The sequence below is a fragment of the Oncorhynchus nerka genome, linkage group LG14 (genome assembly GCF_034236695.1).
Source record: "Oncorhynchus nerka isolate Pitt River linkage group LG14, Oner_Uvic_2.0, whole genome shotgun sequence".
NCBI classification, from domain to species: domain Eukaryota; kingdom Metazoa; phylum Chordata; class Actinopteri; order Salmoniformes; family Salmonidae; genus Oncorhynchus; species Oncorhynchus nerka.
Genome location: NC_088409.1, coordinates 41105040 through 41121924, shown reverse-complemented (window position 1 = coordinate 41121924; position 16885 = coordinate 41105040). Strand labels below are relative to the sequence as shown.

At 41.7% G+C, this 16885-nt stretch overlaps 1 protein-coding gene across 1 annotated transcript; it reads right to left on the bottom strand.

Annotated features, from left to right (window-relative positions):
- Nucleotides 1–38: 38 nt before the first annotated feature.
- Nucleotides 39–13095, bottom strand: LOC115141083 (RNA-binding protein MEX3A-like). Its single transcript, XM_029679695.2, has 2 exons — nt 12660–13095; nt 39–8995 (listed from the first exon to the last, which is right to left on the bottom strand). The coding sequence occupies exons 1-2, from the start codon at nt 13081–13083 to the stop codon at nt 7869–7871; spliced, it is 1551 nt and encodes a 516-aa protein (XP_029535555.1). The 5' UTR covers nt 13084–13095; the 3' UTR covers nt 39–7868.
- Nucleotides 13096–16885: the final 3790 nt, after the last annotated feature.

Here is a 16885-nt window from a genome sequence, read left to right as displayed (position 1 = left end):
TAAATACTCATGCGACAAAGCAGAGCATCCATCGGAAGTGATTTCATTTTTGTTTTATTAGAAACATTTACAATACATCTTGAATCTTTGAACAAAAAAAACAGAAACCAAAACTAATATGGCGCAGATACAATAATAAAATATCAAATTATTCACAAAAAACATGTGCTAAGAAATAAACCTGCAATATCACATGCCTCTTGCGGGCATGACACACTGTAACAGTTCAAAGAAGACTTTTTATTTTATCAAAGTGACGGCCAGCCACATGGCAAACCCTCTCTCACTGATCACAGAGAAACCAGAAACTAAAGCCAGGAGATGCTGACCCAAAACTAATGCACTAAGACCACTATAGACCGGTATGAAACACTTCTACGGTGCCGGGAGAATCTGAAGAAACACTACCAAAGACTGTCAGACTGTGGTGGCCCCTTCAGAAGAGGACGACGTGAAGGTCATTTCAGTCCCCCTGCTTCAGTCAGTTGTGGCGGAAAATACCGTCCTGACATGTTGAATTGTACGACAAATATTCACTTTTAACTACCTAGTTTTGAGATTAAATAAATACATTTTTAGGTTCATCCATACGTGAAGGAATGACAATCAAGCTTTCCTTCCCTTTTTATAGAACTGGGATGAGAATGAAAAGGGTAAAATACTGACCGTGTCACATGGGGACAGAAACGGCCTCTCTTTGCTTCACCTGAAACACTTGTCCTTTTCTGTTTTCTGAAGGGGCGCCAACTATGAAACTCTACAAGGAACAACCAGCCCCAGACCCCTTGTGTTAAAACCAAACACAAAGGATCTGTGGTGTTTATCCAGTCTAGGTGACCATACAAGATACATGCAAACTAGTACGGATATGAATGTGTGTGTGTGGCTGGTTACCATAGATCTACTACACAGTGTGCCTATGTGCTAAACTATTGATCACTCAGCTCAGTTCTCAGCCTGTCATGTTTTCACGAAGAAACTTGAGCCCAATTTTCAGGTAATCATTCATTAAGGCTTTGACGATGTCCTCTCTTGCCTTACCAATCACAAAGGGTCCCAAGTAGTAGACATATGAATGTGTTTATCTGAATGTGTTTAACATGTGCCCCTGTGGGACACCTGAATCACTCGTTCTCAGCATTGCAATCACAACTGAAGCTGTGTTAGCATAAAAAGTTAGAGATTAATAAAAGCAAGTTAAGACTCCAGAGGAAATGTGTAATGGGGCCAGTCAGTATGGGGTTAGTCAAAGGGGAAAGGGTAAGCAAGCAGCATAGAGAGAGTGCTGATGCAAGAAATACATGTGTAATTGAGGCACAATATTGATGCTCAGTGACTAAAATACCTCCAAATCCTAAAAATATTATATTATTTTCTGTCATAATTCCACTGTGAATGCACTGGTGTTCTTTTAAATAGTGCATATCGGAAGTTAAAATATAAGTTATGGGGAACCCACATCAGCTTATATTTCATTTACAATGAAATACAGTGTGGAGGTGAGTCCATAACTTTCATAAATAAAAGGTATTTTATTTTTTTAACCGTTAGTAGAAACCAACTTTCCTGTGTTTAGAAATATATTAACTTCTTGTATTTTTAATTAAAAAACAAATTTCTTGGGTTACTCATAAATATGTTTTCTTCATTTTAAGATTTTCATAAATAACATCCTGAAACTGACTTAATCCTCGTCTTTCTATGAAATAATAACCCATGTTAGCAAAATAGATTTAAGAAACTGTAATAATATTCATTTTTAAAGTTGCTTTCTATAAATGCATGTGGAAGAACTCTATAGACTGCGGTGAAACCTTCTCACAAATTCTTTCCAGCTCACTTTAAAATGTATAAACCAAAAGGTAAAAAGAGTGCAATGGTAATTTATTTTACATTCAAATGCATTACTTGCTCATCTTGTGATTATGATAGGTCAGAATAATTGCTTAAGTGCGTCAATTTAAAGGATTTCCTATCACTCCTTGAAAGGGGTGCTATTAGTGTTATACATAATGCATAAAGAGTTGTACATTTGTTAAAGAGAAGAAAACTGTTCATAGTTTCTACGGTTACTTTAATATATTATAAAGAACACTAACAATTGAAAAAAAGTGAATGAAATAGACATCCCCCTAAGAGTTCTCACCGCCATCTTTGTTTCTCCACTAAAGGAAGTGGAGTACTTCATATACTGGGTGACTGGGTGCATATATCAAGCTATACCTCATCTTATAAGACAGTCATTATTTGAATTTCTATATCAATTACACCTCAAGGTAAATATATGGAATTAAATACATGTCCATCTTAATTTCTTTAAAGCTTTTTATACACCTTGTGGTTATGTTGATGAAATATGTTAATGCCATGGGATCTTAATTTTACTCTTATGTACTGGACTAAACTTCAGCTATCATACTTCGACATGGAGAATAAAGTTAACTAGAAACAATATTAGATTAAAACCGCAGTATTATTTTTGAACTCTAACAAAGGTACTGCAGGGTATTTGTGTAATCTTAACAACTTTCTTATGCATTATTCAACTATTGTTCAGTCTGGGGTCTTTGAGACAAATCTAGCCCTTCAGCTGAAATTCAACATGAATTTGAACAGAATTGTAAACAAAGACAAATCTCTAACCCTTATTTTTCTCATTTATTATGTGTCCCTGCCCCATTCTGAAGAAACATAAACTTCCTAAGACAAGTCTAGCGTTTTCATATTAAGAGCTGTGATGAAACAAAACTTATTGACATCATTATTCATAAATCTAAGTTGGCAATAATACCAATATAAATACAACTTAAGAGGGTGATGCATTAGGACTGGTGTCTTTGGGCAGTGATTGGATAGTTGATCACTGAAGCTACTGTAGCATAAAAAAAAGACCAAACTGAAACAGGATGTCTTTATTGAGACAAGCTCCATTTCACAGATATTGACTGAAGCTTGTATGCTGTATGACTTTTGACAAAACTATCACTAGTGGGTTATTAAAAACAAAAGCTGATTAATATTGTATTGACCTCAGCCACCTTCATCAATAAATCCAAACTATGATAAGGTCGAAATGTGTTAACATTCGTAGAATTGTAAGCTTACGATTAGCAATATAATTTCTATAGATGTCCTCGAACCTCTTCCAAGGTTTTGTTCTTTGGCTACCTTTTGACCTTTTATTTTAAATCAGCTAACTGATGGATAATGACTACTTATAACAGACAGCATAAAGAAATAATTAAATTGTGCCATCAAATCAGCTACATATGTTTTGGAACCAATCTAAAAACTTAAATATATCCTCATGATATGCTTATGGTAACTATAAACGTTTCTCCCTAAACATAAATAAATACAGAGTAATACATGTTAAATAAATGCTACTTTCCCAAGTGATGAAAAATGTTTGGCTCAATGCATTGGGCATCAGTATACGTTCATATGGAAGAGGTCTTAGATAGATCCTATGGAAATAATCCAACCTTCTGTCTTGCCATTGTGTCTACTTTAGTATGTGATTTAAGTTGTTATGACTTCCTGCTTTTGACAGACAGGAAATGCCTCAATTGTTCATGTTATGTTCCTGAAAAGCATTGTATGTTTACACTGAAAAGCTTACTTGTACAATGCAATTGGTTTCTTTCAAATAATAGGTATTGTGATCTCAAAATTCCACATATACTAAGAGGAGGAACTCTTGAGGTTGCACTGGTGTTGGCACACCCTGTATTTGAGGTATACTTGCAGTCTTATTAATATTCAATGTTAAAAAGACGGGATTAAGCAGTCAAAAATTACTAAAAGCAAGACGTAGGAAAGCAACAAAAACATGCTATTGTGCCTGAAACTGTTACTAATTAATTACATTACTCATCCTACATTGGCATAAATCCATATGCATTTTTAGAAGATATTAACCAAAAATTGAATAATATTCAAATGAATCAAGGTTGCGTTATGGATGGTGCTGAATTCTATGAATTTACTACACTGGCTCTTTTGTTTACTGTTGCAGTATTGACATTATTGCTTTTCATCGTAATGTACATAAAACCTGATTCATCCAAAAGGATCTAGGAATATTTTAGAACACATTTCTTCACATATTTGAGAGAATGTATTGGTATATGTCAGTGGAAACATCAATACAGCCCTGTATTCATCATTACAGTATGTGGTATTGTGGTATTCTTATCTATATATTTGACTTGATGAAATGCTTAAGTTTATTAGATCCATACATATAAGTAGCCTATCAATATACGTCTTTATGTTTAAGGATTAGGGGACATTTTATATATATATATATAAATAAATCAAAGTGATCTTAAAAGTCCATAAACAAACAAATTCAAAATGATATTTTCACCTTGTAAAAATAATCAAAATCCCACTTATATAGCAGGCATTTGACTGGATGTAAATTACTGATATATATATATATACACAGATGCGCAGAATCCTTTCTCATAAAGCACAATGCAAATTTCTCCCACAGCCTCTAAAACAGTGAGACTCTCTAAAAAGCCCTCTACATTAAACCAGTGCAAACTCAACCAAGTCATCAGTACTGACTGAATGGATGAGAGGTCTCCCATAATACCACTACTACAAGGAATAACAATAATTATATTATAAAAACATGATAGGGAAACCGTATGTGCATGTCTTTCAAAAATCTATGAAGAAATATTCACCATCAGTGGTCGGTTTGGTATTAATTATATGTGTTTTCTTATAATAAGGTGCTTTACTCTATATTTTAATGTAAAGGGTTTAAGAGCCTAATTTCTCAATTCCATTTAATCCCACCCAACTCGGTTGATTCACATTCTTTTCTGACAAACAGTTACGTGAAAGTTTTTTTAAGGGGCAATACTATTGAAGGCCTACTGTATGTCACTAAACTTTCATGCCAAAGTGAAAGCAATATTTATCTTTTAATACAAAATATTCAGGCTTAAAACAAAATAAAAAAGAATAGAAAATACTATATTCAGTTAACAGCGTTATACTGCCTTGAAATTGTCATTGACAGTTCAGACCAAACCACTGTGCAGTTCTCCCCATTAATAAATGGTCAATTAATTTCTAAATATGTAATAGAATTTAGATACTCTGAAAGTACAGTTCTATTTCTTCACAGTCCATGGACAACAGGAGTGGTCTGCTGACAATACAATGGGGAAAAGGGGGGCTCTGTTGCTGCCTAGACTAGGGACAACAGTCTATTGTAACTATTCATTCTATTTTGATGGACAAAAGTTGAGCAAAAGAGTTCTCCAGAAAAAACAACTTAATAGAGCGATCTGATGCAGTGTTAGTGGGAGACCAGCTGAATCACCAGCATGTCCTTGTTCACCTGCCACCACCAGCAAACATGAGGCAGCAGCCTTCTAACTACCCCTCTCACAAAGACTAGATCTGCAGGTTCTCTTTTCTTTGAGAGCAGCCTTCTCTCTCTCTCCACCCCAAAAAAACCCCCTCTTATCCTCCAACGGCTCTAATCCCCCCTCCCTCCCTCTGAAATCCCCAGGCTGGGGCTAAGGCAGAGGCAAAGGGTGTGTAATTTGATTCAGCATGAGTGGTGGCTAAATGGGGCGTTTCCTCCGCTTTCCTGTCAATTACAATCGTCTGATTTCATTCTGAAGGCCCAGTGCTAGTCTGCCATTGGCTAAGCCTGTGTGTCTGTGGTGAGTGGGCAGCTGCAGGATGTCCCATACAGACAGGAGATAAAGGGGGGGGGGGCTCTCTATGGAAACTTCGATCTGCACTCGCTCTCTGTCACAAAGGCCTCCATCCAAATTGGGGGGGGGCGATGAACTCCAAGTGATCAGACTCCTCGTACTCTTAAATGATATATGTCTGCATGTGTTCATACCCTTATGTTATTGAGAACACATGGAGACATCTAGTTCAGTGGGGCATTTCAAAGAATTGGATCTGTGTGTCAGAATTGTACACTAGGTAATTACTGAATCTACTGACACTGTAGATATCCTTTCTTTCTCCAAAGTCCCCTCACTCTCATTTCAGAGCTGGCAGCCTGTTCATTTGGTCTCTTTCTTTCATATGCTGCTTTTTTCCTGAGTGTTGGGACAAAGGAGGCCCCTCTCCCCAGTAGGGATAGCTCAGAGCAGCAGAGAAGGAAAGAGGGAGGGGGATATGGAAGGAGGGGTCCCATTCGCCCAGCTGCACCCAGACTGGACCTTCTGTGCCTGTGACAGAGGGGTGGGGTGGTCAGCAGCCCACGCCGGGACTCTGTCTCATCCCCCCCATTCAGCACCAGGGTCGCCACACGGTCCGCACCTGGACTGGCCAATTTGCCTAATTATCAATGAGTCCCTCCGGGCCGTGTCCGAGCACTCCGGGCCCACGCCACCGCTGGGCCCAGACAATACGCCCCACTCAGGGAGGCAATGCATTCTGGGTCAGCTGCAGTCATTACTACCTTCAACAGCCAACGATCGAACAGTAAGCGCGGGAGGGGGGGGGGGGTAAGCCACTCCCAAAAAAAGATAGAAAAACACCTGCTTCTGCACAGCTCTGATAATTAGAGGCCTCTGAGCTAAAATACAAAGCTGCTGGACGGGGGTGGCGAGGAGCTCTGTGGATGGTGGTACTGTATTCTAGGAGCTTTTTGCCCATTTAGGCACACTCTATTACCAATTCAGAGAACAGCTCAGTGTTTTCCTCAGCTTCTGTCCACTCTAATGGCTGACGCTCTAACTGCGCAAACCTCAGAGAGATACCTGTCAAAAGTGGCTCTCGTTTTTGTCCTACATCGTTCAGATAATAGCTAAATTACCACATAAGACAATAAAGTGGGTATAAGTTGGCTTTGAAACTAGTCCGTCGGAGAGATGGATCTCCCAAATTAGCCAACTGGACGAATTCCAAGGCTTTTGACCTCACAAATGAAATCAGTGCTTAACACCGGCGAAAGAAACATGCTTTTCAAGTGCCACGAGGAACAGGCATCGCTGAAACTTTTCACCAAACTGCAGTGATATTTCAGCAATACAATGTGTAGCATTCATTCATTCACCTCTTTGTGAAAAAGGAAATCTGTAAGACATATCTGCATAAAGAAAGGCGTTTGTCTGCTATTCTGTCCCATATTGTTACCATTCTAACAGGTGTTTAGGGAGGACTACCAGGTATAACAACGAGCTTGTAAAGGGACACAAATGTCAGAAAGATGAAATGATGGAATAGTCTGTCCTTCGATTGGAACAAATTTAGACTTTCAATGACAATATCAAAGCTTGTTCCATTTTTTTGAGCCACATTGAGGGATTTGCCTTTTCATCAGCTACGTCATTTTTCTGGATGATTGACAATCATTAATCTGACTATCCGAAACTAAGACGATTATAAGGTGCAATGAAAGATTCAATCTTTTTCCTTCTGTTTGATTTTGACTTCCCATATCATTCAGGTACAGATAAGATACCAGGGAGTTAAACTGAACCTCAATTATCACCTCCTTCCTTTTCTCCATATAAAACCACTTCATGGTGAAATAAATCTGAATCGTAAAATGTTCACGTTCCTACTCCGCCCACACTGTGATTCGTGAATGAAAAACAGCAGCAGTAAAAAAAACTGAAAAAATGCTAGGTACTATACTTTTCTTATAAACAAAACTTTTATAAAATATATATGTATATATATAAAAGAAAAAATTCAAAATATTTCTTATACTTTTTAGTAAAGCAAGCAGTGCCTTCTAAAATATCTGCTTGTTTTTTTAAAAAACATTTTCTGAGAAAAGAAAAGTATAATAATAATAATAATAATAGTAAATAATTGTAGAACAAACACTGTGATAAAACGAATGTTAAAAACTGACGTGGTGTTTTTTAGGAGAATATTCGGATAGCCTGAGAGACCAGGGTGTGGCACACCGGGCACTCTGGATGGTTGAGCTCACAGATGCGGATGGCACACTCCATGCAGAAGAGGTTGTGGCCGCAGGGCACCAGGGCGGCCGTCACTTTGCTCTCGAAGCAGGTCATGCAGTCCCGGAGGATGGCTGGTGGCGAGTCCGGTACAGGGAGGCGTCCAGGGAACCCCGCGCCCGAGGTTGGCTCGCTATGGGCACGGCGGGCCTGGGCATGAGGAGAGCCAGACAGAATAGTGATGCTAGTGCCCGAGGAGTTGCCGTTGTTCCCTCCACAGGGGTCAGGAAGGCCTGGAGAGAGTCTGGTCAGGGGCAGGGGCAGGCCTCCAAAGCTCTTGGAGCGCTGCTGGGCATAGAAGGCCACCTGTTTTGGGTAGTCTGGGTCTCCCCAACTCTGGGTGCCCTCTGAGCCAAAGTAGGAACAGGGCTTCTCTCCAGGGCTGTTGAAGTTGCCCTTGCTGTAGATTATGCCACCTCCTTCTCCTCCAACCATGGCATCTGAGAAGTTCTGGCGGAAGCTGCTGGTCAACGGCTTGCGCTGGCCCCCCTGCAGACCCCACACCTGCTGCAGGCGGCTCTCCAGACCCCCGGAGCCTACTGGGCTGCCGCCATCCGGCCCCAAGCAGTCATTCTCGTTGTTGTGGTCATGCAGACCTCCCGTTCGGAATGCGATGTGCGCCTCGATCTCCTCACGGGCCCTCTCGGCGTTGCTAGGTGATCCCGTGATCTCGAAGACGGGGTCACGGTCTCGGCTAGGGGTGACGATGTAGGTGCAGGTTTGCTGTTGGATGCGTTTGATGGTGGAACCCTTGGGCCCCACCACCAACCCCACCACGCGGTAGGGCACCCTCACCTGGATGGTGGTCTGGCCCGGCAGGGGCGCAGGCGGGGAACCGCTGAAGGACACACCCAGCTTGTTGCGGGAAGCTCGGAGCATGGAGAAGTGCTCGGCGGCAGAGATGATCTCGCGCCGGGCCAGGGCCACATCCTCCTTTCGGCCCGTGATGAGAAACACAGGCTCCTCGCCCCTCACGGGGGTCTTGATGTAGGTGTTGGTCTTGGCCCGCAAGGCTTTGATCTTGCAACCTGCAGAAACAAAAGACAAAGTTTTTAAAAAGCCACGGACACAATTTTTATTCAATTTTCTGAAACACTCATCGAAGATGAGGAATTTCGAATAGCTAAGATTGTTACTACTACATGGTAATACAAAGCATTTTTTAAATGTTTTTTCTTCTTCTATGGAAACAAAGACAGAATTTATAGTTGACCTTTGACATACCTTTTTAAAAGATGGCAAATTTTGGTCTAAAATGCTCACAACTTCAGAGTTTTTAGACAGTCCAGCAATGTTCACTAGTCATTATCCCCTTTACAACATTTTACAGTATTACACTTTTTTTCCCCCATTTCTGCCAAGATTATCATTACTAAGTCACATGTTTTCACATGGCATCAAGTCTCAATCTGCTGTACAATCTGAAATAATTGAAGAGACTGTAGACCTCAAATTAGAATACCCCATTATTTCATTTCCTATTTCTAACATTGCTAAACAGATGAGTTATTGTACCCATTTCCAAAGGACATCAGAACTATTCTGTGCTATGGCTACAGTTATGGAGGCATTCAACAGTGTTGCCACGAACAACCTGCCCCTCTCCTTGAACTGACAAGTCTGGTACCTCCAGTCCACACATACATCATTTTTGGGTCATCTATTGCAGTGCATATGTTCTGATTTTGATCAGTGTGTAAAAGCTGACAATATTAAGTGCTTTTAGCGAGAGTCTAGATTTGAGAGAGTACAGGCTAATGCTATATCATGTCAAATTACCTGCGGCTCTAATACTGAGATGAGGTAATAATACAAGAGGGGAATAAAAAATGAGTAATTGTAGAGTAGGGTGGTTAAGAGCTCTTGAGGTCAAGAGGGATATGGTAAACACAGCCGTACACTGTATATTACACCCAACAGGAAACGGCATGCAACGCCCCACTACGGCAGCCTGTGGTGACATATATGCAGGTGTGCAGCTACCGTTCTCATTCTGAAATGCAAGTTTATGTTCCACGCCTAAGAATCCCTGAGTGTCTCCCCTTAGCAGTGACTTTAAGAGACTTGTATGTATGTCCGTGGTCTGGTAACAATAACTAGCAATTTATTCAATGGTCAGGTCTCAGCTCGTCTTTCTGAGTAGCACTACAAATCACAGCACACCATTACATCAGTAGCCTAAACACGCTTTACTTTACTTTCTTTATTAAAATGTTGTTTTACCAGGGACAGTGCACATGAATCAACATTACTATAAAAGTACCCGTTTTAGACAGCCTGCTTATTTTCAACTGCAGTCCCTGGGCAGGGACTTTAGCAGTGTGGATCAAATGTCTGAACACCTCTAACCGAGGGAGATGTGCTTCCCTAATGCTACCAAATAGCCCCACTTACTAGGGCACTAACTTCAGAAGCCTGGATGGCACTGACTGAGTGACTCAGTGAGGCTCTGAGGGCTGAAGAGTTCAAACTACATTTATTATTTATTTATTGATGGCGGTGGTGATATTAGTTGGGGTTCAAACATGATGGTGTTAGATGGAACACTCAGGCTTTATAATATGTATGATAGTTATTTAACATATATGTATGACAGTTATAACTCATGCAATAACCACAATGTTATTATGTTAAACCATGTGTTACCCTAGGATAGATGTAAGGTTTTGTGATCCTTTGTAGCAGGAAGGTGAATATTTAAGTTGAGACCAATAGGCGACGTAAAACTTAAAACTATGAACAGAGGAGACAAAGAAAGGGACTCCACTGGAACCTTTACAATTTCCTTCAGGCAAATGACAAAGATCATTCTAGATCATTCCACAACTGTATGCCATGTCTTTCATTTGGAGAGCATGCTTTCCAGAACTGTGTGCATTGTTAGTGGCGCATGCACAGCAAACCCACCCTTGACCTAAAGTCGTAATAATTACAGCCCTAGACGACACAAAAAGTATCCCCTGGAATCAGTTCAAATGACTTTGACAAAGGAGAAAATGATAACATTCTCCTCTCCAGGACGGGACATTGACTTGCCAGATTCACCAGGCAGTAGTCGACCCTGGGAAGGAGGGCATTGAATGTGAACTAACTAACGAGGCCCTGAATCAAAAGAGCTCATCTCCAATCCCCAAAATCAGTACTTCTCAGTCAACACAAAGCCCTCTGCTGCACTTGTGCTCACTGGATCCACCCTCCGGCTGTCTTCAGTTACCCTATTAAAACACTTCAGAGTAACGAACAGGAGACGCACAGGAAGATGAGGGCACTTAACGGCACAACAAAAACCAGATCCCCACATCTGTGGAAAAAATGGAGTTGAAGCAAATGGTCTTTGCTGCCTTGGACCCACTTGACATTGTGGGGACCTGTGGATTTGTGTAACCCCAAAAACATGAATTAGGATCCACTGGCTGAATTGGTTTCCCTTAACCCCCCCCCCCCCCCATTATGTAAGGGAGTCCTTGGTTTGGGTGTGACTCCCTTTTAATGCCCAGTGCCTCTGACCCACCAACAATCGACCCATCCATTTATCCCTGCTTGTCTAACCAACCCCTCTGTATCGTTTGGACTCATCACAACAGAGCCAGTCAACAATAGGTGCAGTCAAACAAAAACAACCATGTAGCACAAAGCAATAAGTTGCTGGTTCTGAGAGTTGCACAGGTTACAAGCAATCTGGAGAATCAATATATTACAGTCTGAGAAATAGCCAATTTGAGTTGATCACAATAACAATATGGGCAATAGGTTTTAAAAAGGCAACATATTTTGTTATTATTTTATATCAGAAAATATAAGAACCACACAACATTCAACTCGACACGTTGGTCCAACTTCTGGCTGAGTCACGCTTCGATTCCTATGATCATCCCAAGTGTCTACTGGTAACACTGCCTAATAAGGTACCCCTCCCCTCACTTTCACACCTTTGTTTGACAGCTGCTGTCATTCAAGTTCATGTCGAGGTCTTCGACAATTACTCAATACACAGATATATCCATCTTAAATCTGGGAATTCACTTTTAAACTGCTCAAGAAAAGATAATATAGCCATTGTCTAATTGTGTCACTGGGGCAGTCAGCAACAAAAACAATTAACATAATTTGAATTTACGAAACCGAAAACAACAGTTTGAAAACATCAATCGTCACTCAAATACAAGCTCTATTCACAATAAAGAGAGTAAATAATTTGTAAACATTTCAGGGCGAACGAGATTCCTCCGTTACCAGCAGCACGTTGCGTTTTTTTTTAACAGTCTCGCGCGTTCAGACGACAAAGGAAGCAAGTGCTATCCCTGCCTGAAGTGTGCGTCTGTGAGCTGACATTGATGGCTGGATGTAGAATAATGCGCCCATGAGGTAACGGTTACAGTCCTGCTTTGTGTCTCCCCACGTTTGAAATTCACTAGACAGACAATAGAACTGAGCCTAGTTGCAACAATGTTGCAGTTTCTGCCACTGTATGTTAACTTGAAATAGATTTGTTACCATGGCCAAAGAGTGGTAAGGAAGCCTGTGTAGAAGAATACAACAAAAAATAACACCACTCCCTTTTCTATATCAATAACACCAGCTAACGTAACAGTTATAGAGCGTTATCAAAACACCCTACAAACTACTGTGAGACACATTAAGCTCAGAACTGCAACATAACTTTCAATAGGAACATTTGATTGGAATCTTTACCTTGTCTCCCCACTATTTCGGCCACATGTTCTGAGCTGGGCACGGGGACGCATTCTGTTATGTTGCAGCCTCGTCCTTTCGTCTCACTTGAAGAACCCTCGTACAGGACACATAACTTGTTCTTCCCTTGCAAAAGCCCTGTGTCACCAATACCTCCGCCAATATTATTGGTATGGTTGTGATGGTTATTGTTATTGTTACTCCGATCCTGTACTCCCGTTCCAGGAGCCCCACCACCGTCCTCGCCTTCACCAAGCCCCAGTAGAGACAGCTGGCCCAGCGCGACCCTCAGGGCACGGGAGTCGTCTTCTTCCTCGTCCGGTGGCACTAGGAGACCTTCGCTTCCGTACCCGGAGCCGGCTAGATCCCCGCCGTAGCCCCCATTTTTCTCCATGATCCCTGCTAGAACCAGCAGGCTAGGCATGGCTAACAAAAGAGTGTGAGACAAAGACAGGGGAAAGAGACTGGAGAAACAGCACCCGTGCCGCCTCCCCGCCCCCTCCTCCTTCCAATTCTGCCTCTGCGCTAGTCCCTCCCATAGACCTGCCCCTCTCTCTGTCTGCTATAGGCCTACTTGCAATACAGTATTCTCTCAGCTCTAGGCAAACGGGACACAAGGCCGTCTGAACCGAGAGGGGCTAGGCGATGCATCACTCCACCCCGTCTGGTACACAGTCCCCTCCTTGCTGAGACAAAACGCACCGCCCTCCCGTTATACCATTCCGTCTCAGGTTCCCAAGCCTGTGGCATCTCAGAAACCAACCCCCGCGTTTTTCCTCACGTATGGAGAAAAAATAAAATTAAAATAAAAAATATTCCCTCCACCTTTCCTTTGTCCATATCAGCCATGCGTTAGATCCAAGCAACGCTACTCATTCCCCATCCCTGCAATGCAAGACCGCAACGGTCTTTTTACTGTAGGCTACTTGTACAAGGATGCATGGGCTATAGTTTAATAATTCCCCCTCAATAAAATGTCAAAAGTGGATGCATTTAGGATTGTTTCCCGATTCAAGTTACTATTTGGGTTTTGGTATATTGCCAATGTTGTATTATCTATGGTGGGGACGCAGTAGCCTACTGAGGGATAGATGGACTTTGGATGGAGTTTATTTGTGAAACCTTAACGACTTCGTTCACTGTATTGGGGAGGATTTGCGTTATTCTTGTCTATCTAGGATGAAGGAGTTAAGTGACATATTTCGGGGTTCCGCCCACCCCACTCGTCGTGGGTTGCGGCAGGTCACCGCGTTGTTGTCTCGGGCGCCGTTGCGCATGGGGGCTGTAAACGTAGGAGGAGGGGTGAGGAGGAGATGAGAAAGGGAGTTGTCAGACAGGCGTTGCAGACCCTGTGCAGCAGGGATCTTTAAAAAAAAATGTCCTTACATATTTCCCGTAAGCAGAGCTCTTGCTTGCAGCATTTCTTGCCTGGCGCGAACAAAGAACCGCGTTTGCCTCGCGAAATCTACATACCAAAATGTCCTCTAGAGAAGCCACGCCTGGCGGCATGGTTGTATAATAACACAAAGACACATGTGCTTAGTAGTAATAATAATAATACAAATAATAGTACAATTGAATAATACAATCTATCTCCAGTGTTTTAAGTTCAAATGTATCCAATGTCTCATTTCACAAGTGAACAATACAAACTCTCAATAGTGAATTGGAGCGGAACAGTAGTCTATATCTAATGTAGCCTATAGTGCCTGTCGCGGGCGCAGTGTGGGTGCGCATGGCAGTGTTGTGGTAACTGTGGGGGGCATCACTGCTTGTTCTCTTACCAACCACGATACGGTTAATTTGATCGGTAATTTACCGTTTCCATTACCTCTTACTGTGCACTTCGCATAAGCAATTATGTTATTTTGCTGTTGCTGGTGTCCTTCGAACTAACTGTGGAAACCTTGACGTTTGTCACCAAAGCCACCCTCAAATGGGTGATATGTTCAGCACTGACAAAACTATAGTTAGCCTAACCGATTATGAATATCATCGAATGATTTGATGCTCTCATTGTATTATCAAAGTGGATATGGTTTGGCTGGACTGGTTTAACCAGATTATTTGAGGACTTGAACCCCACTGAGTGAGTTCAATTAATCACTTGTCACCATGTACTGTATGTGGCTGTCATGCATTACATTACTGATAACAACAACAACTCTCCTTCATTTGGGATGTGACAGACTGGGTATGTGATCAGACAGTCTGCCACTAATTTCATGGGCACAAATCCCTATACCCAAACTATACCTAATAATGTGGTAATCCAGCAGTATTACATGTTCATATTGAATGTTTAGCCTAATACATTGATAAAAACTCATTTATAACCATGATGATGTTTACGCCATAATTGTTTTTACAACCATTACAATTTGAGTATGTATGAAACTGAGAAACAATTACTCAATAAATCATTATTTAATTAATGATTTATTTAGTTATATGCCATTTATTTAACAGGGACAGTTCACATGAATCAGTAAACATTCCAGTGTTCACATTAATGTACTGTAAATGTGCCTGAGTCTGCAGATGAGCTCATTTTTTCATCCATAATCTCTGCAATTAATTTGTAAATAGTTCAAACCTTTTTTATTTTTTATCCCTCAACTTTCTCTTCTGTTCACATAAGACACTGACTGAGTCACTACATATGGTCAGTTCAGGTGTACCTGTGCATAATCATAGTCTAGAGAGTCTAGACTCTGACACCTGCCCTGGGTGCTAATCAGAAAGGGGTGCTCTCCCAAGGCTGGCCCATGAGGAGAGGGGAACTAATATGTACAAAGGAATACAGGATTAAAAACCCTGTATTAGTCCACCTAACCCCAAGGCCTCTATGACAACAACAGCACCAACAGCCGGATTGCTGGGGATGAATAAAGGACTGGGGGAGGGGATCTGTATCCCCCTATCCCAGCAGAGAGGCTTGAGGGCTGGGGAGAGTGTGAGGATGGGGGAGAGGCTTTGTGGCAGACGCTGGAGAAGGAACAGCTTCTCAGTGACACACAGAGCCAGTGTTGTCCAAGAGGTCATCTGCCTCCATTAATGGGGTCTGCAGGGAGCCCAAGGCCCAATCAATAAAGAGGACAGATCAGGGATAATCTTCCCCCCCACCCCAGTCTGTCTGGGTGTCTGGGGCTCTGGGTTATGGGCCTGTTTGTGATGATACTGTATTCCTTACATTATTTCTCTCTATAAACCTACATTTAGGGATCCTGATCTGACCCCACCCAGTACAAGTTTCACACAGTATGCCGCTAAAAGGTCAGACGCAGCAGGCCTGGTTTACATCCAGATGTTATTACCTAGTAGTTTGAGTGTACAAACTCATCAGCTGTGCGTGTATGGAGGATGCTTGATAAAACCCAGAGTGCTGAGGTCATGTTACATGCCCACATAAAAAAACTCTCAATGATCTTGACCATCTGGCTGTTTGATTATGCCTGTCTCCCTTCTGCACCCTCTGAAAGGGAAGCTGCATCTGTGGGGAGGTGCTTTGGTTTACTGTGCCACAGAGACAGACAACAATCTCTTTGTCCAACAACTCATGCAAACACCGTATCCACCTATGGACAGTGTCTGTCTTTCAAAGTGGACTTAATGGAGTGTAAAGACATCTTTAAGAAACCCCCAAGGGGCATCCCTTTGATTTTCATGTCCAGATGTCCTTTCATGACATGTTTGGTGCCCCGCTGTCTCCTGAATGATGCTATGAGCACAATGGATATGTTGGCCTGGCGCCAAATGCTGATGTCATACAGTGAACCAGCACATGTGGATGACGTAACTCCTCCTGCATATGATGACACCATGTCATATCTTGCACTAATATCTCATTCTAAGCTGAATATAGCCTAAAATGCCCTGCATTGCATCAGCTTTGTGCAGACAAGACGGCAATAGAATCCTCTGTAAGAGGATCAGTTTAATATTGCAGATTATTTCACATAAACAATAATCAGTTATCTTGACTTAGACAAACATGACACTTATCAATATGTTATTCACTTAAACCTGGTCCTTACTGGTTTTATTTGCCTCTTTGACTTTATCCACATGATTGTGTTTTTTCCCTGAACACTCTAGAAGTTGTCAATGAAACGGCAGCATTTTCTCAATGAACGGCAATCCATAAATACAGCCCCATAAAACTTCTTTGTGAGTGAGGCTGTTAATGTGTTTCTCTCACTACAAGGCAAGCTCCATTTACTGTA